Source organism: Papaver somniferum, chromosome 7 (assembly GCF_003573695.1).
Source record: "Papaver somniferum cultivar HN1 chromosome 7, ASM357369v1, whole genome shotgun sequence".
Classification (NCBI taxonomy): domain Eukaryota; kingdom Viridiplantae; phylum Streptophyta; class Magnoliopsida; order Ranunculales; family Papaveraceae; genus Papaver; species Papaver somniferum.
This window is the reverse complement of record NC_039364.1, coordinates 17,635,572-17,660,564: the sequence shown is the minus strand read 5'-3', so window position 1 is coordinate 17,660,564 and position 24,993 is coordinate 17,635,572. Positions and strand designations below refer to the sequence as shown.

The 24,993-nt window shown below is 37.0% G+C and overlaps 1 protein-coding gene and 1 long non-coding RNA gene across 2 annotated transcripts; both read left to right on the top strand.

Moving 5' to 3' along the window:
• Positions 1 to 15,407: 15,407 nt before the first annotated feature.
• LOC113294243 (growth-regulating factor 1-like) lies at positions 15,408 to 16,453 on the top strand. The gene is made up of 2 exons (XM_026542649.1): positions 15,408 to 15,964; positions 16,057 to 16,453. The coding sequence occupies exons 1-2, from the start codon at positions 15,408 to 15,410 to the stop codon at positions 16,451 to 16,453; spliced, it is 954 nt and encodes a 317-aa protein (XP_026398434.1).
• A 419-nt stretch (positions 16,454 to 16,872) lies between these two features.
• LOC113300557 lies at positions 16,873 to 18,414 on the top strand. The gene is made up of 3 exons (XR_003335833.1): positions 16,873 to 17,222; positions 17,475 to 17,586; positions 17,678 to 18,414. It is a non-coding gene; the product is annotated as an uncharacterized LOC113300557 (long non-coding RNA).
• Positions 18,415 to 24,993: the final 6,579 nt, after the last annotated feature.

The window sequence follows — 24,993 nt, the reverse complement described above, 5'->3', positions numbered from 1 at the left end:
TATATTATTTCTAGTTCAAATCCAAATAATTTTTATGATTATTCACCTATTCAAAATGACGCGGATTTGATTAGGGATACCACCATTTTAGACGATGTAGTTTTTCCTTTTGATTACGAAGACGATAGTGGTTTAGAAGAACGGGTTCATTTCGAAAATACTGTTTTAGAGTCTAGCGACTTAGAAAAAATAGTCTTGGAAGAAGAAGATAGACCCGTAGAGATGAGTGAAGATGCACTACCTGATAATAACTTAGAAGAATCTCTTGAATATTTTAAGGACTCTGAAGATACGGAAATTCAAGAAATAATTAGAGGTCTATCTAAAGACACTGAAAACTCTAAGTTTGGGGGTGATTATCACTTCCCTAGTGCCTTACCTTTAACTCTCAGAAAGTCCCCACACTTAGGACTTGATATCTGTGCCTCGACCATTTTACAAGATTACCTTCATACTCATTTTCCCGAGCCTAATGATGTACATGAAGGAGTTCAGTTATTAGAAACCCATCCTCTGGTTGATGTGGTTTGCCCAGGCTATGATACCCAGATTGACTTTGTTTTCCCACCAAATAGTTTTCTTCCAACTGTGGGAACGTTTCAAATGAGTCGAATATTAAGTTCTGAGACTAAGCCTAAGTTCTTTAGGTTAATAGAATCGACACATTTTCTTAAGAATGATCACTACTCTCACTATGGTCAACTATGTAAGTCATATCTGATTGACTTAGAGGATCCACAATTATTAGGTTATTACTTCGTGATTCTAATTTCGTATTTGAGTTTTTACAGACTCTAAGACCTAGTGATTCGGATCCCATCTATGAAGAAACGAAGCCAATGAAAATATTCTATTTAGTCCCTTTCATAGAACCTGAACCGCAATTAGCGATAGTTTTCAGGAAACTAGGTAAGGGCATGCTATTCCTGTCCATTCTCTTGGTTCACTGCAGTTTCCTATGGTCAGCTCTATTTGGTTTTGAAGACCCACGGTTATTTCGACTGTTACTTTATGGTTCGAGTTGACCAATCCTTTTCTAAGTCTGGCTTAAGACTTTAAACTTAGCACTTCTTGGGAGGTAACCCAATCTCATGCAACACGGTAATATCCTTCCTTAACTCTTTTGCTTCAAATAGTAACCGTTTCTCCTTGTTCATGCTTTTAATTTCATCTTTAGAACATTGAGGACAATGTTAGATTTAAGTTTGGGGGTATGCGAGAAACTTTTTAGTTGCAATAAATAAGCTCCAGAGACTAGAAATTTATGCTTATTAAGGATTGCACTAACTAATCTAAGTGGATGGAAGCATCTTGGTTGTAGGAGTTGAGGAACCAATCTGATTAGATGGAAACATCTATAGAGTCTATTCATAAAAGCACAGAGCTCAGGTGTTATAAATAACATGATAGTTGCACCATATCTCGTTGAGTCCTTTTCATTTCTTTTTTTTATTTTATTCATTTTAAACTATGTTTCTCTAAGTGATTAGGTGGGGCAAACGATTCAAGTTGTTACCACTGCTAGGGTGAATTAGAGTGTCCGAGTTACTAAAAAAAAAAAAAGGACCAGACCAATTAGACCAATCGGAATAAGTATTAACACTTGGATAACAATATGTATGTGTTCTCCCTGTTTCCGTCGCCTAAGCAAGCGTGGAATGCAGGACCCGTGGGAATTATCGTGTAATCTGCTGACAAGAAGCATGCACTTGGATCAAAAAGATTTATCGTGTAATCTGCTGACAATAAGCATGCACTTGTATTTGCCAGTTTGTTAATCTAGATTTAGGTTATTGACCACTTGTTCCCTTGTATATTCCAGTTGTGTTGATATTAGTCAGACCGGTATCTCAGTCCATTAGGATAGGTTCATTCTGGCAGTGGCCTTCAGACAGATATGTGAAACATCAATCATTTGGTTAACATCAAAACCATCTACATTTTTCTATTTTCATATCCTTTTTCTATCCATATGATTAGTTTGACTCCGAATATGATGTCCATAGTGCAACTATCTGAGTAGAGCTCTGTCACTTTATATGAATTTTAGTATGCTTGAGTGCAAACTCGTGTACAACAATTGGAATTTCGCATCAGAGTACTTCCTCCTATAGTCAATGATTGTATGCCAACCAAGGAGATTCTTTAGTGCCTTCCAAGGTTCTGTGTAGATAGCTAGGGTCTGGAGTATTGGTTTTGTGGGTACACCTCTGGTAAACCCTCCGGAGACAACACTCCGCCACTAGGGCCACTTAGGGGTTTCAAATGATTTTCCTTTCTAGAATAAATTTGCTCGAGGACTAGCAAATAATAAGTTTGGGGGTATTTGATAGACACATTTTTGTGTCTAATTTGATCTCAATATTATATATTGTTGTCTCTCGATTTTGTACTAATTTTGGTGTTTTATGTATTTGTAGGCATTTTTGGGAAAAAAACATTTTTGTGAAAAATTCGGCTCGAAAAGTTGATTTTGGCACCCGGAGGACACATGTTATGCGGACTCTCTGCTTTGGATAAGGGGAACCCACTTGATAAGGGGTGACCACTTGCTATTCTCACCCCTGAACTGGATAGGGGGAGGTCATCTTCTTTGTTTGAATTTGGTTTTAGAGGGAATACTTACATGCACGCTCTTGATTTTTGGAGGGATTTCAGCGAGATTCAATCGCTAGAAACGATTGGGTTGGGCCTGAATACACTAGACAGGATCATTATGGTCAATTTGATCGAACAAAATGGGCCAGCAAAGCCGTGGGATGAAGATAAATCTAAACAGGGAAGAGAAGATAATATCGATTCTGTTTGATTCTAACTTGGAATTTACGTGGCCAATTAGTTAGAGAATATCTTGTCTTTGATTGTTGCTCTATCTTAGGAAGTTTTACAACCAACAGACGCGTGAAGAGCGAAATTTGGAAGAAATATATCCGAGAATATTTTCTTCATCAATGCCGAGTAATGGAGGATTATATGAAGTTATGGCGAGATATTTCGGTGTTGTTGGGTTATAAATAGTTGCTGAGGTATCCTAGCGAAGGTTGTCGAGAGTCTGGGGAGCTAGGGAGAGCTAGAGAAGACGAAATCAGAATTTAACAAAACTCTGTTTCTGCTGCTGCATGAAGAACAATAGACTGTAACAGACTGTCGTTCTTCAACAGTGACAGCGACAGTGGAGTGTGGGTCGTAGTTTCCCAAAGACTACATCATTTCATATGTATCGTTCTTGTGTGACGCTCTTGTGGGTCGCACATTAGCTGTTTACACCATTTTCTCCTCTTCTCATCATTTGTAAACCATTTTTGAGCCATAATAATTATTTTGAGAGTATTTATACTATGATGAGCTAATTCCCTCGTAACCAAGGCAATGGAGGAAACTATTCACGCAATATAAATGGGTAACTATTTCATTTAATTATATAATTCACCTAATCGCTGCTTTTGCAGAGTTTTAAATTGTTTGAATGATTGTCTTAATTATTTGTTATTCAGTTTGATAGGTTATGCTGGGTTTAATCTCTTGATAATCTATGCTTAAGGTTTACAAATAATGTTTGAGAATCTGTATGATTGATAGTGAATTAAAGATAAAAAAGGACTTAAGAATTGAATAGAGTTTTGAAATATTTATCATTCAATTTTGCATTATAGTGGAATCTAGTGTCTTGGTTACCTTTCGCACCCATTGTTAATAATTTTGTATATAATTTTATTAAATCTTTAAATTTAATCTTCACAAGTCCGAGAGTTTGAACCTCATTACTGCAACCCATCAAAAAAGCCAATTATCAGTATCTCGTATTTGTGTTTCTTGTAAGTGCAATCCATTATAAGAACTTCACGGAAGGATTGATCCAATTGAACACTCTTTGGATGGGCAATGAAGAGATGAGTTATTTCTTCTTCCGAACCTACGTTCTTTTGAACCGCGTAGCCTTTCTATTCTTCCATTCATTGCTTTTAATTGTCTCAATTGCATTGTAAATGGTGGACAAAGATGATACGTTTCCCGGGTTATCTTGCTTTAATAAGCGAAGCATTGTGGAAGGTGGAACACACAATTTCCTATACTCGGCTATTTTTTCCATTTCCCGAGGAGTGAGCCTTGCGGCCATTGCATGCCCTTCAATATCATCCGGACGAGGGTGGTTATGACTACCTACCACCTTATCCATAGTTAGAAACCATTTCTTCGTTGATTTCCTCTTGCTAAATACAAGCTTGAACGGACATTTGATTTTCTTTGAGCACGTTGTGTTCTTCCTCTTCGTCTTTCCTTTATACTCATAACCGTTTCTCCACTTCTCTCACAAAACGAGTGTTGCTTTCTTTCCCATTACAAACCAAGACGCAATTGACTCTCTTGGCATGTTCTCTAGCCGAATTCTTCACATCAATAGGTAAGTCAAATTCTAACTCATTAGCATAGTGATGAGATGTATCTACGAACAACATACCAATCGGATAAGGTTGATCATGCATTGGTATATGTGGGGATTCCATCTACAAGAAATCACAAATAAGTTCGGTTACATGAAAATTTTATCGGGAAAACCGAGCTAAACGCTCGGTTTGTTAAGTAATTTGGCAAGTAACCGAACAAACAAAAGGAAGAGAGTTCGGTAACATGTAAATTTTATCGCAACAACCGAACTAGACACTGGAACTTCAGAATTTTTTTGCTTGTTAGGTTCGGTTGGCTATGCTCTAAGTTCAAGTTTAAGAAACAACTGAACTTACTAATTTGAGTTCGGTTGGATCGCAGAAGCATGCGGTTTGCGATCCCACCGAATCTTATACACTTATATCAAATTAAATTGTACGTAAAGTCAGTTAGTTGCGAATCAACAAAACATAACGCTGCATGCCAGAACTTCCATTGATATGGAGTTCGGTGACCTGCATGTTTGGATCAAGTAACCGAACTACATCTTCAAACTAGTTCGGTTACTTGTTCATCTCACAAGGAAACCGAACAACACCTTCAGATGAGTTCAGTTACTTGTTCATCCTCACAAGGAAACCAAACTACACCTTCAGATGAGTTCGGTTACTTGTTCATCATATAAACTAACCGAACTGTTCAAAATCCAGTTCCAAATCTTACATTTTTGGGGAATTTTTACCAATTAAACATACATTATCTAAGTTTGCATCATACCTGTTCACCCAAATAATTTTTTTTATTTTCCATGTTTTTCTCCTTCATCTTCTCTAACTCTAATCTCACAAAAATTCTACTCATAATAATTTACTCAACTAATAATAAACTCATCTTTTAATTTAATCTCACTAATTGTTTTTAACTAAATTATTTTACTAATCATAACCTAAATTAATTAGGAGGGTAGATTAGGCATTAAATAAATAACTAGATATGGGGTGACCTAGAATTACTTCAATGTCTTTATCCAAAATAGAACCATGGTCCCCAAAAAAACCATGATTCCCAAAAAAAAACGTTTCTTCTTTAAAAGTAAGTATTTCGTGGACAGAGATTATCGTCTTTATTTTTAGACCACAAAATTGAAAGATCAACAAGAACCCGTAAGTCAATATATTGCTAACGTTTTCGCGTTTAGGAACCCAACCGCATAATAAATTGGGGTTTGGGCTGGAGCTTTTCGGGGGTTTTGGCGAGGATACATGGTGCATTGTTCTATCCCTGGTTTCCCTAAACCAATATCATCCAAATGGAGGGATCTCAGTTTTTAGCCCATCCATATAGACAATACAAGTGAGAGTCTCGTTTCTCTGTTTGGTCAAGAAGAGAACTCAAAAGCATGTAAATACGGATTAGGGTTTTAATGGATTCCGCATATAAATCCGGTGTAAACCTAACCGTATTGCGAACGACTAACTCTTAGGTTTTCCTTTCTTCTTCCTCTTCCAGAAAAAGAAAATGAATCAAATCTCTTCAAGATTTTCTTTGTGCCGATCATCACTCTTAAGAAAAAACCCAGGATGGACTTCATCATTAAAACCCATATCTTCTTCTTCATTAGTACTGAATAGTTATCCAACTTTTTCTTCATACCTAATAACAGTACTGATTTCAAAATTCCACCACCTCACTTTTGATTATCATTCTCCACAAATCTTGTCTATCCCTGATGGAAACCATATCCGGAAATTCAGTGGAAAAGCAGCAGAAGAATATAACTTCGGCGACGATGATGATATGAAAGATGAAATTTGGGAAATTAAAGATGAAATATTGGAAGCTCAGGAAAACGTACAAATAGGTGACATACCTCCTTCTGATGCTGTCAAGGATCTTTCGGACCTATTCTATCCCTTAATGAAAAAACTGCGTCTTGACGACAATAAAAAAGCTCGGGATGAATTCAGAAAAGATATTGCATATATAGAAGAATATGCTGATATGACAGTGCCTATGGGGAGTTTGTTGCAGCTGGTGGAGATTGTAATTGGTACCCGTTCATGAGTCATTATCGGCGAATGCTGAGATGAGAAAGCAATAAAGAGTATGATATTCTGGAGGAGGGAGAAGACGAGAGTGCTGATGAAAATTATCTGAAGATTCTTGCATCGCTGCGGCAGTTGAAGATAAGAAGCAGGCTTATGAAGCGATTGATTAAGGCAAAATCAGATTCCTAATCAACAGTAAGTTAGGGGACTGTTGTTAAAAGGATAACAGAAGTGGCTGCATAACTCAATATTTTTGGGGACGAAACTGGATGTGTAATCTTCTTCATATCAAACAATAGTTACAAAATTCACTTCTTTCTGGTAAAATGGATAATTTTCTTTTACACTTACAGCAAGAGCATTCGCTGAATTTCCTTCAGTTAAAATGAAAGTGCACTTATCAGAAGAGGTCTTACTTCCTGCATCAAGCATCCCCATGCTTCGTTAAGGAATGCCTACTGTCCTTTGCCTTTCTGTCCCATCATGTTTCTTTAGATCTTTGCTTTGCAGCCCATGGGAGAGGACTTTCTCGAGGAGTTGTCAATGTCAAGGTTTCTTTCCTTCGAGAATGGGAAACTCAAAGAGATCATTGACGAATATCCATAAGTGGGAGTATGGGATTTCAGATTAGCATTCACATGTCAATCAATTCAGAAAACGCCGTTGCCCTTAAAGATAATTATGTAGAAGCTTAACTAATGTTATCATTTTACTAGAATCTCTTATTCCATAAACAATATATGTTCCAAAAACTGTATTTCTCTAATGAACTCTCAAGACCATTGCACGACATGAGAAAAAAGTCTTCATTCAACATCATAACCTAAAAGTTCAAAAAAAAAAACACATATTTTCAAGCAATGAATCATAAGAATTGAAACCAAACCCGAAAGAGAAAACCATATATCCGTAGCATCAGCAGTCTCAATAACAAACTTCGTCGAGAAAATATTACCATAACCAACTTCACTCCATATAACCATTTCTTCTACTACGTCTTCTTCTCCGCATCTAAGGCTAAATATATTGCCGGTCGCAAGGAAAATGGCTTAGCAGATACCGGATTTATTTACAGAAACTCTAATTCTCCCGGTGGTCCCAGGGGCTCTCTCTCCCGGTGTATTTTGCGGTAGAAAATCCCGTTGTGTCTAGCACTGCTGATTTATTTATCCATCTGTCTTCCACTTGCCCATGGGCCATGGCATTCAATTTAGAACCCATTGGTTTCCATCTAGGGTTTCAATGGATGCCGCATATTAATCACCGAACGACTGCTCCTCCGCTATCAATTAGGTCTTCTTTCCTCTTTTTCTCCAAGAAAAAAATGAATCAAATTTCTTCAAGATTTTCTGTGTGCTGCAGATCATCATCACTATTACGAAAAAACCCATTTACAAGATCATCAAAACCCATATCTTCTTCGTCTTTTTCTTCAAACCTAATAAAAGTATTTACCTCAAAACTCCATCACCAGACTTTTAACTATCCTTCTCCTCCGCCACAAATCCCTGGAAACCACCATTTCAGGAAATTCAGTGGAGAAGCATCAGAATGTAACTTTCGAGATGATGACTATCTGAAGAATGAAATTTTGAAACTTCAACATGAACAATACAGTGTTTCGTGGAGCATAGAATTAGGTTATGGACCTTCGGTGGATGGCCACGCTGTCGAGATTCTGGCCGACAAATTCAATGCCTTGATGGAAAAATTGGGTCTTCCGACTCTTGATGACAACGAAAAAGAAGCTGGAGATGAGAATGACTATCCGGATCACCTGCAAAGATTCAGAAAAGAGATTCAAGAATTAGTAGAATCCGTTGAGATGACCGTGGCCTATGGGGAGTTTGTTGCAGCTGGTGGAGAGAATCGTTGGTCCCACTTCGAGGAAAATTATGAGTGTATGCTAAATTATCATAACATTGTTGCATCACTGAAGCAAATGAAGATAAGAAGCAGGCTTATGAGGGAATTAATTGGTAATCCTTCTCCTTCCCAAATTCCTGGAAACCACGGAGCAGGAGGATCTAACTTTGTCGATGAAGATTATGTTAAATATGAAATCTGGAGTCTTCCAGCAGAATATGTAGGTGCTCAGAGCGACGTATCATTAGGTATTGAAGATCCTCTTGATGCTGTCCAGGTTCTTGCGGACAGATTCAATGCATTTATGGAAAAATTGGGTCTTGAGACTCTTGACGACGATGAACATGATGGGGATTATCCGCAGCACCTGCATAAATATAGACAAAAGATTGAAGATTTAGAATATCAAGTTGATATGACCGTGGCCTTTGGGGAGTATGTTGCAGCTGGTGGATCTCGTGGATGGCATCCATTCAGGGGTAATTATCGATGTATGATAAAATATGAGGAGATTCTTGCATCGCTGCAGAAGATGAAGATAAGTAGCAGGCTTATGAGGAGACTAATTAAGGTAGAATCAGACTTTCAATCAACAGTAGTTGTTATGGAAAAATCAGATTTCTGAGTCAACAGCGTCATTTAGAATTGCTTGCTTTAAACTTTTAATAAGTGATTTTATGCCCAGAGAGTCTAATGAAATGGCTCATGTTGGACTTGGGCCTCACTTCATTTTCTAGAGTTCGTCGTGAAGACGTGCAATTTTTACAGATTCCATAAATAGGGGTGAGCATGGGCCGGTATGGACCGGTTTTTACCTCATCCGCATCCGTTCCAATCCACTATGGATTTCAAACTTGACATCCGCATTCAATCCAACATCCAACGGATTTGCATCCAATGGATGCACGGATGAACGGATTGAGTGCGGATAATCCAATGGATTTGTGTAAGTTAAAATTTATAATGAAAAAATAAATGATAAATAGATTACTTTTGATAGAACCTACACATTTTATACATGTATATAAATATAGAAGTGCCATGGACAACACTCCAAGCAAACACCCTAAAAATTCCTAAACTATAGTATATTTTCTAGAAACTATATAAATGTGTTTAATCTAACGGATATGTATGTCCAACGGATTTTCAAGGTTGCATCCGGACCCAATCCGTTATCCATTAGATTTCAAAAATCTCGTCCGCGTCCAACCCATTAATGAACAGTCCGAACATCCATCCGCAAAAATACGGTTGATCCCGGTTAAATCCGCGGACTACGGGTAAAATGCTCACCCCTATCAGGACCATAATAACAAAATTTGAGAACGATTTCAAGGCCCATGGTTAAAATTGTATTGGAAAGGTAATACTTGGGCAGTAATTGGCCATTGTATTTGTATAAGCCCCAGGACTCCCACCCATTGCAGTTGCCATAAATCAAAGAAATCCATAGAGAACAGAATTGACCATTGTATAAGTCTTCACTCATGATAAGCTGAGATAATACTTGATGAATTTTGTAGTTAGTAGATCGTCTTTTCTAATGTACTGTTTTTCCATCACTGTAGTCTAACTACTTTGTTTATATAGCAGGGGCACTCAATTTATGAATGTAAATACATGACAAAAAGTTGTTGTTTGAAATTCATAGTATGCCAACTCTACACCTTCACTCGAAGGCCTTATTTGGTTTCATTAGTGTGGTCAACTTCCTCTAATTCTTGACATGAGTCATAGTGTATGTTAAAGCTATGTGGATGTGTTTGGTACATTAATGAAAACTTCTGCAACTTAGGGAGAAGTAAGTATTCCTTTAATAGATCAGCCATGCCAGTGCCACTACAATGATGTGCTTGAAGCGTTTTCATATGTAAGTGGGTCTTAGAATGATTGGTAAATAGCATATGGTGACGTGCAACAAGGTTAACAAAGCCCATTCAGCTGTTCATCAAACGTGAATGCGGTATACTAAATATTAACTCCAGTTTTTAAGTTTCATTAACATTAAAAAGACCACCATAAATGTTGTTTTAGTTCTGCATTGTGGGTTATACTTCAAATGATTATTGTGTGAATTGAATCTTTTAGATGGACTCACAACGACTAATCCTTCATTTCTTCAGAGTAAATGCTCTCTATTACGTCGATGAACATGGTTGTTTATCTACCGTCACTATTCTTGGTGGAAGGGAGGAGCCAGGATTTCTACAGAGGGGGTGCAAGAAAAAAATAAACGGCACAAAATAAAGATTAGCAAAAAAAGATCTCATTGGCCAGTACCTAGACAACTGCTATATAAGGATAAAACTGCAGATAATTGAGTGTGAGGTCTTGAGGTCGGTAAGGGATAAAGCAGCAATGAGGGTTATGAAAATAGTCTAAAATATGTATATTTGCATGATAGCGAGAGTTAATTTTAAAGCATCAACGGGTTTGACTAGAAATAGCAAGAGAGATTTAATACAAATGAAATTGAGGTAATATGAGCTGAAAATAAAAAGATTAAAATTGAGAATTTGGATAAAGAATGAAGGTTATGAGAAATGCAAACCTTAAAGCTCATTGTCAATGCGTGCCAAAGCTAAGATCAAATTAGTACCAGTGTCCGGTTTCTCGCCAACGCGGATAGATAGTCTCCACATTTACCAACTGTATACCAAGGGAAATATCTGGTTGTATGTTTTCCAAAACTGTTACATGACATTGGCTAGAACTTTGGAGAAATGACTTTGAGCAAAAGGCTTACCCTTGAGAAGGGTACATAATGGTTCCTGCAAAAATGGAAGTGAACAAACTAATAAAAATTGCAGGGATAAAGACGAGGAGAAAATTGTGATCACTAAGACATGTAAATCAAACAAAAGTAATATAAGAGATAACAAGCATGAGGGATAGCAACAGAAAATTAAGAGGAGAAAATGTCTTGTGAGTATTATATGGGAGAAACCGAGAAAGGAAGTGAACAAATTTGCTTTTCCTTTGGGATTTTGAGGGAGTGCAAATATGATATTTGTTTTTTTTTTCGGCCTTCAAAAACTAACATTTAGTGGATATTTCGAAAATCAAGGGGGTGCAATTGCAACCCCTTGCATAGGGCTGCCTCCGTGGTATTGGGTCATTAGCATTTAAGGATCAATGTTTTCTTTTTTTGACGAAACTATTTTTAGAAATCGGAGGAACACTCTCAGGTTAAGCTTGCCAACGAAACGATCGATGCAATTGCAATGGCTTGATAGCACCTGCAATGAAGACGGTTGTTGCAATCACAAGGTATTATTTAATAGCAAGAATGGCCATAGTGGGAGTACCCGGTGATTTTCCAGTTTTGTTAATCTGCTTGCTGATTTTTACTTTGGTTTTGTTTGTTTAATACAATGTCAGGTTTGGTGCAAAGGCCATATTGTCTCATCACTTGCTAATTGGTGGGCAGGAACAATTATTAGTGAGATCCCTCTTTGCAAGGTATATCTGCTTATCTAGCTCTTTTATAACATTTGCATATTGTGAAAAAGCTTTGTTCTGCAACTCGGTCACAGGGGTTATTAGCATCGTTTTTTGGACCAAGATCATCATCTTTATTATTAGACATTAATAAAATCGAAGCATTAACAACGACTCGTGATCATGAGTCATGATATTAACTATATGGGAATCTGACATTGTTACGCTATTGAGGATCGATTTGTTACCCAGCGTGAATGCGTGATGATGTTAGTTGTTGGTAGTAAAACAGAGAGAATAGAGTTAAGTGGGCAGGGGTCATCTGTGCCATGCATGGCCGAAGGGTACACCGCAGTAGAAGATTATGTAAACTGATGTTATGATCGAATGTTTTTTTTTTTAGCAGTACGTTACGGTAGTGCAAGGGGCTGCAAAAACCTTTTTGTAGTTTCACTAATATCTAGATGCATCTTACAAGCCAAAAGCTTGGCCAAATCCAAAGATTAGGATTGTAAAAAACCGGGGTGTGAATCCGGTGTATACCCATATCTATACAACGACTGATAGAAATCCAAAGAGTAGGGCAAATCCAAAAATCTGGGTTTTACAGTAGTACAAATCCTAATAAAACAACTCCTCTTCCACCTATTAGGTTTTCCTTTCTCCTTCATCTGAGTGAAAAAAAATGAATCAAATCTCTTCAAGATTTTCTTCTGTGTGCGGATCATCATCACTCTTTAGATTATCCGCATTAGCTGGAGATTTTTATGATTATCCGCATGGGCTGGAGATATTCAGTGAAATGATTCAAGATTTAGCAGAATCCGTTGATGTGACCGTGGCCTATGGGGAATTTGTTGCAGCTGGTGGAGAAAGTTCTTGGGAGGCATTCATGAGTGATTATCAGAGAATGCTGAAAGGAGAGAAGCTTGTGAAGAGTATTATCGGAAGATTCTTGCATCGCTGCGGCAGATGAAGATAAGAAGCAGGCTTATGAGGCGATTGATTGAGGCAAAATCAGATTCCCGATCAGCAGTAGAAGCTCAGGAGTCGTTAAATGGACAACAAGCGTAAGGTATTATCTGTGACTTGTGTTTAGACTTGCTGCTTAAATCTTTGAATAATTATGAGTGAGAGGGCAAGAGTTCACTAGTGAAACTTTGGCAACCGAGGATCCATTGAGCCATGTTGACATGATAAGTTGGGGTTTAGGCTGGAGATTTTCAAGGGACAGGTTTAGTGAGGTGGGCCTGCTAAGAGGAGATAGACACATGCCTATTTAGTATCGCCAAGACACGAAACGAAAATGAAAACCAAACATCCAACACTGAACTTGTGAGTTGCAATATCGAAAATGCTTGATTGACCGGGGATTTATCCCTACAGAAATCCCGACCAACCAGATTTTGCTTAGTTTAGAACGGGTAATAAAAAATTTATTTGACTAGAGTTGTTGAACTAAGATTCTTCAGAGTTCATATGAGTATGGCAGAGCCTTAAATGAAGTTTTTGTGGTCCACAGTAGGGTTCATGATATTGTGAATGAAATTGAAGCAAAAACAAGTTTTCAAAAATTAAAAGAAGCATCTAACATTTGCATATTGGGCAAGGCTTTCTCTGGTACTGCAACTCTCTCACATGAAAGTAGGCCATTTTCATGGACCAAGATCATCGTCTTTATTTTTAGACAATAAAATTGAAAGAAACAAAGACTCGTGAGTCATGGTATTAACTATGTGGGTGCCAACCTGATCAATTACCCTGGATGTTTTACAGCCTATTGTTGTAACGTGTTTAAAATTACATCTCTTTGTATTCGCTTTCTCTGTTAGTAAGCAGAGGTTTTCAAGCTACCTGGCTAGATCTATTCTATAAGGTGTTCAAAAAACAGTAAGCTTAACTTTTTTGGTCTAGTAGGGGTTGAAAATAGGTGGTAAATTTAAGGAGTGGTTTAGGCTTCATAGAAATGTAATGGGCTTCATTACAGAAGTGTTAAACACATGAAGGCTTAGGTCCTGGGTGGATATTTTACTGATCTTGTGAAGTAAACATAATCAACTTTATTGACTGTGTTAGCCATAATCAACTTTATTAACTGTGTTAGCCATGGAGGATGAGGAGGGTCATTCTTCATACAAAAAACCTAGGATCACTTTTATAGCTCAAAATTATCAAAAATTAATAAATCTTTTGCATGGCTTAAGAATCAAAACCAGGGGAAACGGTTCTAAGCTTCTAAATTGGTTTGAACGGACGGTCCACTCTCGTAATTTCCTAGCATAGTTTTTAACATCATACGATTTACGATTTAAATCTAACGATTCCCTTCAAAATATTCCAAAAGGATTCAAATCTTATTTATGAATTGATTCGACTGTGCTAGTTAAAAATATCCAAAGAGAGGTAGAAACAGAAAGATAGAGACTTAAATGAGGAGAGGAATGGTGGTAGTTGGGTTGGTAATGGGTACAAAAGAGAGTAGAATAGGGTTAAGTGGGCATGCATGTGTTTGACAGAAAGTGAACAGTACCCAATAGAGAGAGTGCTGCACTTCTGCTGACAAAACATACCTGCTGCTGCCCTGCACACATCTCTGCTCTGCCAAAAGCAGTAGAGAGGACGACTGGGGTTGAGGGTTTAGTTAGTGATTTCGGAGGTGGTGGTGATAGATGCAAGCAACAAACAAAACAAGAATATTTAATTGCAACCAAACAAAGTATACAGACAATGCAGTAACATTTTGTTAGAAGCTTAATTTGTTACAAGTCCTTGTAGTAGTGAAAATTTGCTTCTTTTTATTTATTTATTTATTTATTTTAAGTTTGCTGTCGAGTCCTTGTTGTGAATCGAAAGATGACCGTGGTATGTCACATTCTCATTGTTTTTCTTTTGACTCCTCACAAATTTCATGATTTTCTTCCGGTGAACCTCACTCCGAAAATGGTCAACAACTTATGACTTATTTGTTAAGTCTATTATCGCGATTTTAAGGATTTTATATTCACCCACAAAAAAAACAAAATTTGGAGTCTAATCTAACCGTCAAGGGAGTTAATCTCAATTTCACTACCAAAACACCTAAAAGAACAAAGCAAATACAAATTCAAGATTCTCTACTTCAATTCCAAGGGGTCCAAACTCAAACAGTAACAACTAAAGAAAGTCAAAAACAGAGTCATTAAATTCTAGTACAATAACCAATCTTCCTTGCTGATATTTTTCTGACTTTCTCATAGTTGTTCAGAGTTTCAGGTACTTAGTCAGAAGAACCAAACCCAGACACAGACACATCCATCCATCATCTCTCCAATTAACTTTGTCTGTGAAACAATGGCAGCAATGACACAATCAATTCACAGTCTCTGCTTTTCTTTGAGAAAATCTCTTTCAAACTCAACATAAACTATAATGCTTTAATTCACATCTCACCATCTCCTCTTTATCTCTGCTTTGCTTTGAATCAATCTTTCTTATAGGTTTCTGTAACCATGTCAGAAAGACAAACACCCTCAGAACACCCCAGTCAAACAGAACAGAGTGTAAATGCGGCAGCAGTGGTATAGTAAAGTAAAGAGAAACAGATTTCAGGGTGCAGGAGAGATTCTGCAACCATTAAGTATCCAACATTTCTCTCTGTTCTTTGAGGTTTTGATTTGAGTGAAAATGTCGATGAATGGGGGAAGAAACAAACCACCATTTACACCATTACAATGGAAAGAACTAGAAACACAGGCATTAATCTTCAAACACATGGTTTCAGGAATACCAATACCAGCTGAACTTCTATTTCCACTCAAATTCCATTCATCTTCTTCTTCATCTTTGCTTTCTTCTAAGCTTTTTCTTCCATCTGATCCTCAAATTCCATGGACGTACTATCATATGGGATTAGGAAGAAAGATTGATCCAGAACCAGGGAGATGTAGAAGAACAGATGGGAAGAAATGGAGATGTGCTAAAGAAGCTTATCATGATTCTAAATACTGTGAGAAGCATATGCATAGAGGGAGGAATCGTTCAAGAAAGCCTGTGGAAGAGATCTTAACATCGACATCCAATCAATCAAAATCTATGATTTCTTCAAATTTCAGTCCTTACTACAATTCCCCATCTCCTTCTACTTCTTCATCTTCTTCTTCAAGATACGGTTTTCCTTATCCTCAATCAAACTCAACACCCCATTTTGCTAAAGATTCTACTGAATCACCATCTTATAACAGGTCTCCAATTTTACTGTTTTTGTTATTGTGGTTTACTCCTCTGTTTTTGGCTCTGTTTATCTGATGTACTCTGTTTTTTCTTATGTTATCAGGTCTGAGAATGGTGGAGGGAGAGATGAAAGATCATTCTTTTCAGAAAAACCAGATTTATCACTTTCAAATTCAAATTCATGGAATTACACACCATTAAGAATGAATTCTACTTCCCCTGTTTCCCCTGCTTTACAAAATGGGTTTTCTCAATTTGATCATATCAATCACAACAATCATCATCAAGAACAAGAACAACAGCAACAGAAGAAACATTGCTTTGTTCTGGGTACTGATTTCTTCGAACCAGTTAAAACTGAGAAACATCGAGAACAAGATCAACAACCAGGTCATCAATTTCTGCATTTCATAGATGAATATCCATTAAGAAACAGAGAACTACCCTCATCAACAGCATCAACTCAGCTCTCAATCTCAATTCCTCATCCATTTCTCTAAGACCCTCCAGAACAGTAACTAAATCTAAAAACTTATTCTTACACCTGACTTACACCAATCTGTCCATTAAAATCCACCTCCAATCTTTCTAAAAAGGGTATTAAAAGAAAGTATCCCTCTCCTAATATGTTTTTATTACAGAAGTGTTGCTCTTTGAAACAGAATTAGAAAAATGTCCCTCTTCAAGGTTTTTGCGTGCAAACCTTGTTGACTCTCCGTTAAATCCGTTTTAACTCGGTCTGGTCCCATCGAAAGGTATTAAATTCCCATATTGAATTACCGATTTGTCTCTGGAAAGTCAAAATTCTCAAATTAACCTCGAGTTAATCTCAAAACAGATTTAAGATTCATCTCGAGAATGATCTGACGACTGTTAATTAACAAAACAGTTGATGCATCTCGAGCACGATCTAACGACTATTAGCAGGGACACGTGTGATCGTACGGTCTAGGATTTGGATATATTAAGAAAAATGAAACCTTAAAATCAGAACATATCTTCACTTGTCGCCTCTTCTTCTCTGCGATTTTTCTTCCCTCTCTTCTTCTCTTCAAGGTCTGTTGATGAAGAGCTTGAAGAACTGATAGAAGTAAAGCGAACCCCGTTTAATCGCAGATATCTGCTAATTTGCCGCCTCTATTTTAGCAGAGTTTTTTCTTCCCTCTCTTCTTTTGTTCAAGGTCTGTTGATGAAGAACTTTTGAAGAAGTGATTGAAGTAAGAAGTTCTACAAGATGAGTGGTGATGATAGTGATTCGAGCAAAATGAGGTAAGAAGTTCTTCAACTTTGTTTTGATTCTGTATTTTTAGGGTTTTTATTGTTTCTGGTGATTTAGGGTTCAGGGTTCTTTTGATTCGAACAATCATGTCTCTGTAGTGTTAGGGTTTGTTCGATTTACCCTTATTTGATTACTGATTTTAATTTTTCAAACCCTAATTTTGAAATTTTGGGATTTTCAGAAACCCTAATTTTGAATGGTAATTGAATTGTTTGGATGGTTTTTTGTTTGTGGTGTACCAGTCAACCTTGCTTGAACTATGACATTTTACGACAGGATTGGTCATAATCCTCTGAATTATCATAGTTGCTAGGTCCATTGCTCCTACATTCTCTGCAACTGAGGTCACCTCAAGTGGGTAACTCAAATTCTTGCTCCACTGGGATGTTGTCACTCATTCATTGGATTTTAGCTAAAAAAAAGTGTGTTTTATTTGTACAAACAGGTAGCAAGCACAAAGATAGGGATGTGAGAATTCAGAAAGTGAAGAAGAGTCGGGAAAGGTGATTCTCATACATACCTTTCAGTTTCAGAGAAAGATGCTTCTCTCAGCAGCAGCTACCACTTCCTGCTACGATAAGAAAAATACTAACTCTTCACTTGTACTTGTAAATTAGAGAGAATCAACAAATCACAAAATATTAAAACACAATCATATAGAGCAACTCTGCATCACCTGCTGGGACAATCATCAATGAAAATATATATTAGAGTGAATCAAAAACCCACATAGCTGGGAAGATATACTAATGTGAGATCATGTTTACTACACCTGCTCTTTGATTGGAAGAGATCGTCATTCTCACAATGAGGTCAGAACTATCAATATATGAATGCAAAATCAGAACTATAAAATATATTAATTATGCGAGAAGAAATTAAGAGCCTCAGTAATTATTATAACATGAAGCTTTTATCATCACGCATTTGGGCGCTCCATCTGGTCAAGTGTTTCCTTTGTTAGTTCCACTTGTTTTCAGCTGGTTTTGTCGACCTCTTTCTTTTGGGCGCTCCATCTGGTCAAGTGTTTACCCTTTGTAAGAATTTCATTTCCAGAATTTTAGGTTTTCGAGGAATTTTTATTTATATTAAATGTAAGTTTTTTTCTTTTTTAGGGAGAAAAAAAATAAAAAAATAATAATAGTAATTAATTAGAAGGTTTTCTTGTTTGTTCTAATCCAGCCTTTTGCTTGTTTAGTATACTCTTATTGATTATTAAATGTTCCAAGTCTCGTTTTTGGCACAAGTATGGCACCCCAATTTCGAAAAACTTCTTTCCAATTGAATCTCAAACCTGTTCTAGCCTAGTATTTCCCAAATTTTAAGTCCATTTCTCTGTCCAGAAAACTCTCCTTCCACATACCCATTCTCATCCCTTTTTTTCCCTTATTTTTTTCAGACCTTACCGTAGTATAATACCTCTTTCAAGCCTTTTATTTTCTCTTCAACATGAGTATCCTTACTTGGAATTGCCAAGGAATCAACAATCCAACAACTATTGAACACCTGAAAGGCCTAATTTCCCTCCACAAATCCCACATCCTTTTTCTATCAGAAACGGTAGCAAATGCAGCCCATATGACTAGAATTGCCCAGTCCCTTCAATTCCAAAACCATACCATTGTATCCAGGATAGGTAGAAGAGACGGATTATGTCTTATGTGGAAGGACAATTTAAATTTTCGAGTTCTAATTCGATCCCAAAGTTACAATTATGTCATTATCACACCTCCAGATCAGAATACACCATGGCTCTACACCGGTATACATGGTCCACCTCACCCGGGCGCAAGACAAGATTTTTGACAGGATTTTCCCATAATATTCCTAAAAATCACCAACACAACACCATGGGAATTAATTGGAGATTTCCACGAGGTGATGAACCAATCAGAAAAGAAAGGAGGAAGGCCGGTAACATATGCTCAGACACAACCGTTTCTCACAATGATAGATCAAATGGGATTTATGGATTTAGGATTCCGAGGGGATACATACACATAGACAAACAATCAACAAGGACAAGATAATATTATGGAAAGACTAGATCGAGCCATCACTACACAACATTGGCGTACGGCCAATCCTCATGCAGGCGTTACTCATCTTCCAAGAATAACATCAGATCATGCTCCAATTTTGATTCACACCAGGGATATCGATTGGCAGGGTAAAAAAATTACAAGTTCGAACTTCTTTAGATAACTCATTCACAAATCAAGAAGATAGTTGAGACGGCTTGGAATCAACATAACGATTCAGAACCTGCTTTAAACCTTCAATTAAAATTGATTACAACTGGTGAAATCCTTATGGACTGGAACAAGCAAATTTTTGGGCATCTTCCAACTTTGAACAATAAATCAACAACTCAGATCAAATTGGCACAACATCAATGTGCTACACGAACCGGTGCTGAACTGGACGATTGGATAAACCAGGAAAAGCAGCTTCGAGCGCATCACTTAACTCTGCTACAATGTCATGCAACATATTGGCAGCAGAGATCCAGAATCCAGTGGCTTCAATCAGGGGACAAAAATACTACCATCTTTCACAGTTGCAGGATAAACAAAACAATTGGATCTACGATAAGAATCATGTGATCATTCTTATAATTCTAGATCATTTTACTCACCAATTTACAGGCACACCTACAACAATAGATGAAGATATTTTTGCATATATCACACCTCGATTATCTTCAAGACAATGTTCACAACTCACACAAGAAGTATCTATAAAAGAAATCAAACATGCTCTATTCTCCATCAATTCACAATGCGCTCCGGGACCTGATGGGTATACTAGTAAGTTTTTCAAAGTTTTTTGCGATACAACACATCATCATCTAATATTTATGGTTCGCAGCTTCTTTAACAACCTAACTATTCATCCACTCATGAACCATACTAATATAACTCTCATCCCAAAAATAGATCACCCATCAAAACCTTCCCAATTCAGACCAATCAGCCTGTGAAATGTAATTTACAAAGTAATATCTAAAATTTTAGTAAATCGCACTCGTCCGCTCCTCCCATTCTTGATAAGTCCATATCAGAGTGCTTTCGTCCCACACAGATCCATACATGATAACATAACAATTGCGGGAGAAATTTTCCACCACATTAAATCTTCTTCTCTTACCAAAGATCCTAAAATAACTCTTAAGCTAGATATCAAGAAATCTTATGATAGCTTAGATTGGGGATTCATCAAAACTACTTTTACTAAGATGGGATTTCCAACCATCTTTGTAGATTAGATCATGCTATGTATCACTTCGGTTACTTACTCAATCAACATAAATGGTACACCACATGGATACATCACCCATACCAGAGGCATCAGACAGGGTGACCCGTTATCATCTTATATTTTCATAATTTATGCAGAAATATTTTCAACAAATCTGGGAAATTTAGAAGCTCAAAATTTTGTAAGAGGCCTAAATATATCACAAAAAGCTCCATTTATTTTGCATTTGATGTATGCGGACGACCTGTTAATCACTTATAAGGTATCACGACACAATAATCACTACCTCCAGAGACTTCTTCAATCATACAGTGATGGAATCTGAGCTTATATTTTGACCTAGAACTTTGTAGGTACGTTCTAAGCAAACCTTCACGAGACTTAACTCGTCCACTAGGGACACTTAGTGGTTTAAAAGGCTTAGTGCATACGCTAAATGCATTCGAGAGACCAGCGACAGTGGTATAGGTAGGATTTCCTTAGTTTTGTTTTACTTGAGGACAAGTAAAATTCAGGTTTGGGGGTATTTGATGAGTCCTAAAAAGTGCATATTTCTATATATTTTTTTCATCACCCTGTGTTAGCTGCATATTTCTACAACTCAGCACCCTGTGTTAGCTGCATATTTCTACAACTCAGCACCCTGTGTTAGCTGCAGTTGTCTGTCTGTAGTTAGCTGCATATTTCTTTTGTTTATCTGCTACTACATCATCTTAACTGCTACTGCATATTGATCATTGGGTCATTGTCATCTTGGTTTGGTACCAACTGAACTCTGAAATTTGCTGCTGTGAATGCCTGAGTTGTGTACTGAGTTAGCAGTGTCATCTTGAATGCCTGAAATTTGTTGTTGTGAGAACTAATTCTCTCATTACTAGGTAGTTGTGAAGTTGAGAAACAAACCTGCAATACTACTGCTGCTGACAATTTCGGCTACCTGCTGCTGCTGTTGCCAAGGCAAGTGCTGGAGAAGCTGCTGCTGTGCCTGAGAGCCTCTTGCTGCTGAGCTGAACTGCTGCTGTTGTTGTGCTGTGGTGCTGCTCCTGCTGGTGCCAGGCCAAAGCTGCTGCTACCCCCTGCTGGTCCTGCTGTTGCTATGATCCAAAGCCCAACTGGGCTGATTCCAAGCAGCTGAAAAAGAACAAAGCCCAACTGGGCTTTGCAACTGAAATACCCAACTGGGCCTCAGAAAAACCAAAGCTTAGGATGATCCAAAGCCCAACTGGGCTTTTGCAACCTAACTGAGCAGCTGGGCTGTGCTTAAGCAAGTAAGCCTAAACCCATTAAGAGAACCCAACCTGTGGGCTTCCATTTTTAATTTGTGGGCTTGTAATAATTTTTGTTTTTCTTTATTTTTTATTTTGGGCTTGTAATAATTTTTCTTTTTCTTGTTTTTCTTTCTTTTATGGGTTTGTAATTATTATTGTTGTTTTTATTTTCTTTTATGGGTTGTGCTAATTTATGCTAGGATAATTTTAAAAAAAAAAAAAAAAAAAAAAAATTTACTTGCTCCCAGATTTTAAAACCAAATTTTATTTTGCTCCCACATTAACAACCAAATTTTTTTTCTTTTATCCCCATAAAAACCAAATGTTTCCCATCAAAAACCAAATGTTTTTCATTCCCTTAAAAATCAAATTTTGAGCTTTGTAAACTCTTTACTTAGCCTTTGAGCCCAATCATGTCTAGATCTTGGTCTACAGTTGGGGAATACAAAAAATCCCTTAGAGAACTTGCGTATGGACATACTTCACATCATGAGCCTCCCATAGACCATAATGCCAATAGTTATAGGAATTATTATGGACATTTTCAAAGTCCCGAGCTTCAATACATGAACCCTACTGACTATTTGCACATGCATCGTTTGCCACAACGTGAAAATGAACATTTTGCTAATGCCTCACTCACACAATCATCTCTTGTGGATCAATTAGAAGCTCGAATCGCAGCTTTAGAAATGCAACCACATGAGGAATCTGTCACATCTAATTTTCTTAGGCAACCTGAAATCTATGCATGTCCCGCATGTGGTAGTTTAGACCACCCTGTTGAGAATTGTCATATTTTGCGTAATTTTAGGCAATCTAGAGAAAATCCAAGGTATGAAATGCCCATAAATTGTGAGAATGGTAGTCATTGGGACCATAATCAATCCTTTGAGGGTTGCGATCAATCTTTTATAAACCCTAATGACCATGCACACATGTACCAATCACCACAATTTGAACATGAAGAATTTTGTACTCCCATGAATTTAGACTCCACCACAGAAGCTTTCAGACTCAGTAAGCAAAACTTCGATAGATCTACATCACGAATTCAAGCATATTTAGATCAGATTTTGCTTCACCTACAAAAGGAGGAAATTCATGAGGAAATGTATGTTGTCCCTAATGAAGTGTCTAGTACCATTCATGTAAATGATGTTGAAAATGAACCTAATTTAGAGGAACATGAATCGACTAATGACACCACTACTTTTAATGAGGACCAATATGCATGCTACCATGATGATGATTATGATGATTATGATGATATGTTAGAAGAACATGAAAATATTGTGGAACCTGTTGGTTCAATAACATATGGCTTCTCGCCCTTGACCTTCATGAATGTTGTTTTTTCTAATACTCATTGTAATTCATATGATTTTGATATTGATATGGGATTTGTACAGTTATTCTGTGAAGATGAACATGACATAGGAATAGTTGAATCTTCTGTAGACACTAATGTTATTATGCATGAAAATATAAGTGATGTGTCTGATTCTCTACCTAGGTCACATTGTGATATTTCTCCTGATTTGCCGATGCATGAGAATAAATTTGTTGATGATGTTGATGATTCTGAGTGTGAACTTGCTAAACAGATTGATTGTGAGCATGATGTGACATGTGTAGATGATTTAGGAGATTTTGATTTGATTAATAATGACGCACCTATTCTCCTACACGAGTCACAATCTGTTGGCCTTCCACCCAACCTAGATTTGGTTTGTACCAATATTGTAAAACCAATTTTTCTGAAAATTCCTAATCTAGGATTGGAACTGTATGCTTCCCAAGTCCTCTTGGACTATTTTGTTTCAAAATATAACACTTTTAAGGAACCACAGTTGGAAATTGCATGTTTGCCCGTCCCTAGCACAGTTCATTTTGAGCTAGACCTTGTGCATGATGAACCCCCAAAACTGCGAGATTTTGTTTCCAAAATTTTATCCGTTGAAAAATCCAGGTTTGGGGGTAGCTCATTTTGTTTCACAGCTTCACTTGCATGCCTACCATATTATTATTGTGTGAAGCTGTTGAAACCTTTACACTTTGTTTTTTGGGTTGATCCTCAACTCTTTAGATTGTTAGTGTATGGTGAATTTTTTGTATATAATCCAGTAGATAAAATTTCTTAAAAACCCTTTTGTTCCTTTTGTATATATTTTGCTAATCCAATATGATCTCGACTGAAATATGTTGGATTTTTTTTGCCTTGAATAACGGAGTTTTAATTCTGCTTTCGCCGAAATCGGGTATTCTCTCTCCTTTTACTCTACTCAGCATGTCCCTTTCCATATGTTGCATTTTAATTCTTTCCATATTTTGAAACATTGAGGACAATGTTTAGTTTAGGTTTGGGGGTATAGAGTAGATACCATGATAATTTGCCATAATTGAAAACAAAACTCCTTCTTCTTTTGAAAAAAATCGAAAAAATTCAAAAAAATTAAAAAATGAAAAATCATAAAAATGGAGCTCATTTACCTTGAAATGTTGACTCTTGTGCAAATATGTATTTTTATTAGGAGTCTTAGTCTAGATATTTAGGCACCCTGATTCTAGCACAATTCACATAGTGATAAGAAATTTGCACGCGCACGATCTACCAATACATGTATGGCCTCGATCTTCAAGGTGTTTGATAGGAAGTTACGATTGCCAATCACTTTAGAATACTGAACGAAACTTGACTAGCTTGTTCTTTGGTTGGTTGGGATAGAAGGTGGAGGTTACATTAAGAAAGACAACCATCGAATTTAACTGGGTGCATCAAAAAGGGCTACCTCTTGCAAAGTGTCATGTAATCTTTTGTTTCCTTTTGTATATGTATCAAAAGTGTTTCCTTGTTCTAAAAAAAAAAAAAAAAAAAAAAAAAAAGAGAAAAAAATATCAGAAAAATACAAAAAAATCAAGTATTTATCAATTCCATCATCTCTTGTTCCAAAAAATAAAAAGAGAGTAGTCAATGTAAATAAGAGTCATGTAAATAGTCATTTTGTTGTTTCATTGTAATAAGCAAGGAGGGTGTATGCCATTGATGTACAACGCGAGGAATTGTGAAATACCTCCAACTCATTCACAATTCTCGTAAAGTCCGGACAGCTAGCTAGATTTCGACCTTGGTTCTTAGCCTGAGAAACTATCTCTTGGTGATTAGTAGTCATAACTTCAGATCTTTCTTTACACATGTGTAGATACACTTTACACTCTTATCACATGTCTT

Bases quoted from the DNA above. Each gene is read 5' to 3' on its own strand.
- LOC113294243 (XM_026542649.1), top strand. From the start codon at position 15,408: ATGTCGATGAATGGGGGAAGAAACAAACCACCATTTACACCATTACAA. The intron at 15,965-16,056 runs GTCTCCAATTTT...TTATGTTATCAG, and splicing joins GAATCACCATCTTATAACAG to GTCTGAGAATGGTGGAGGGA.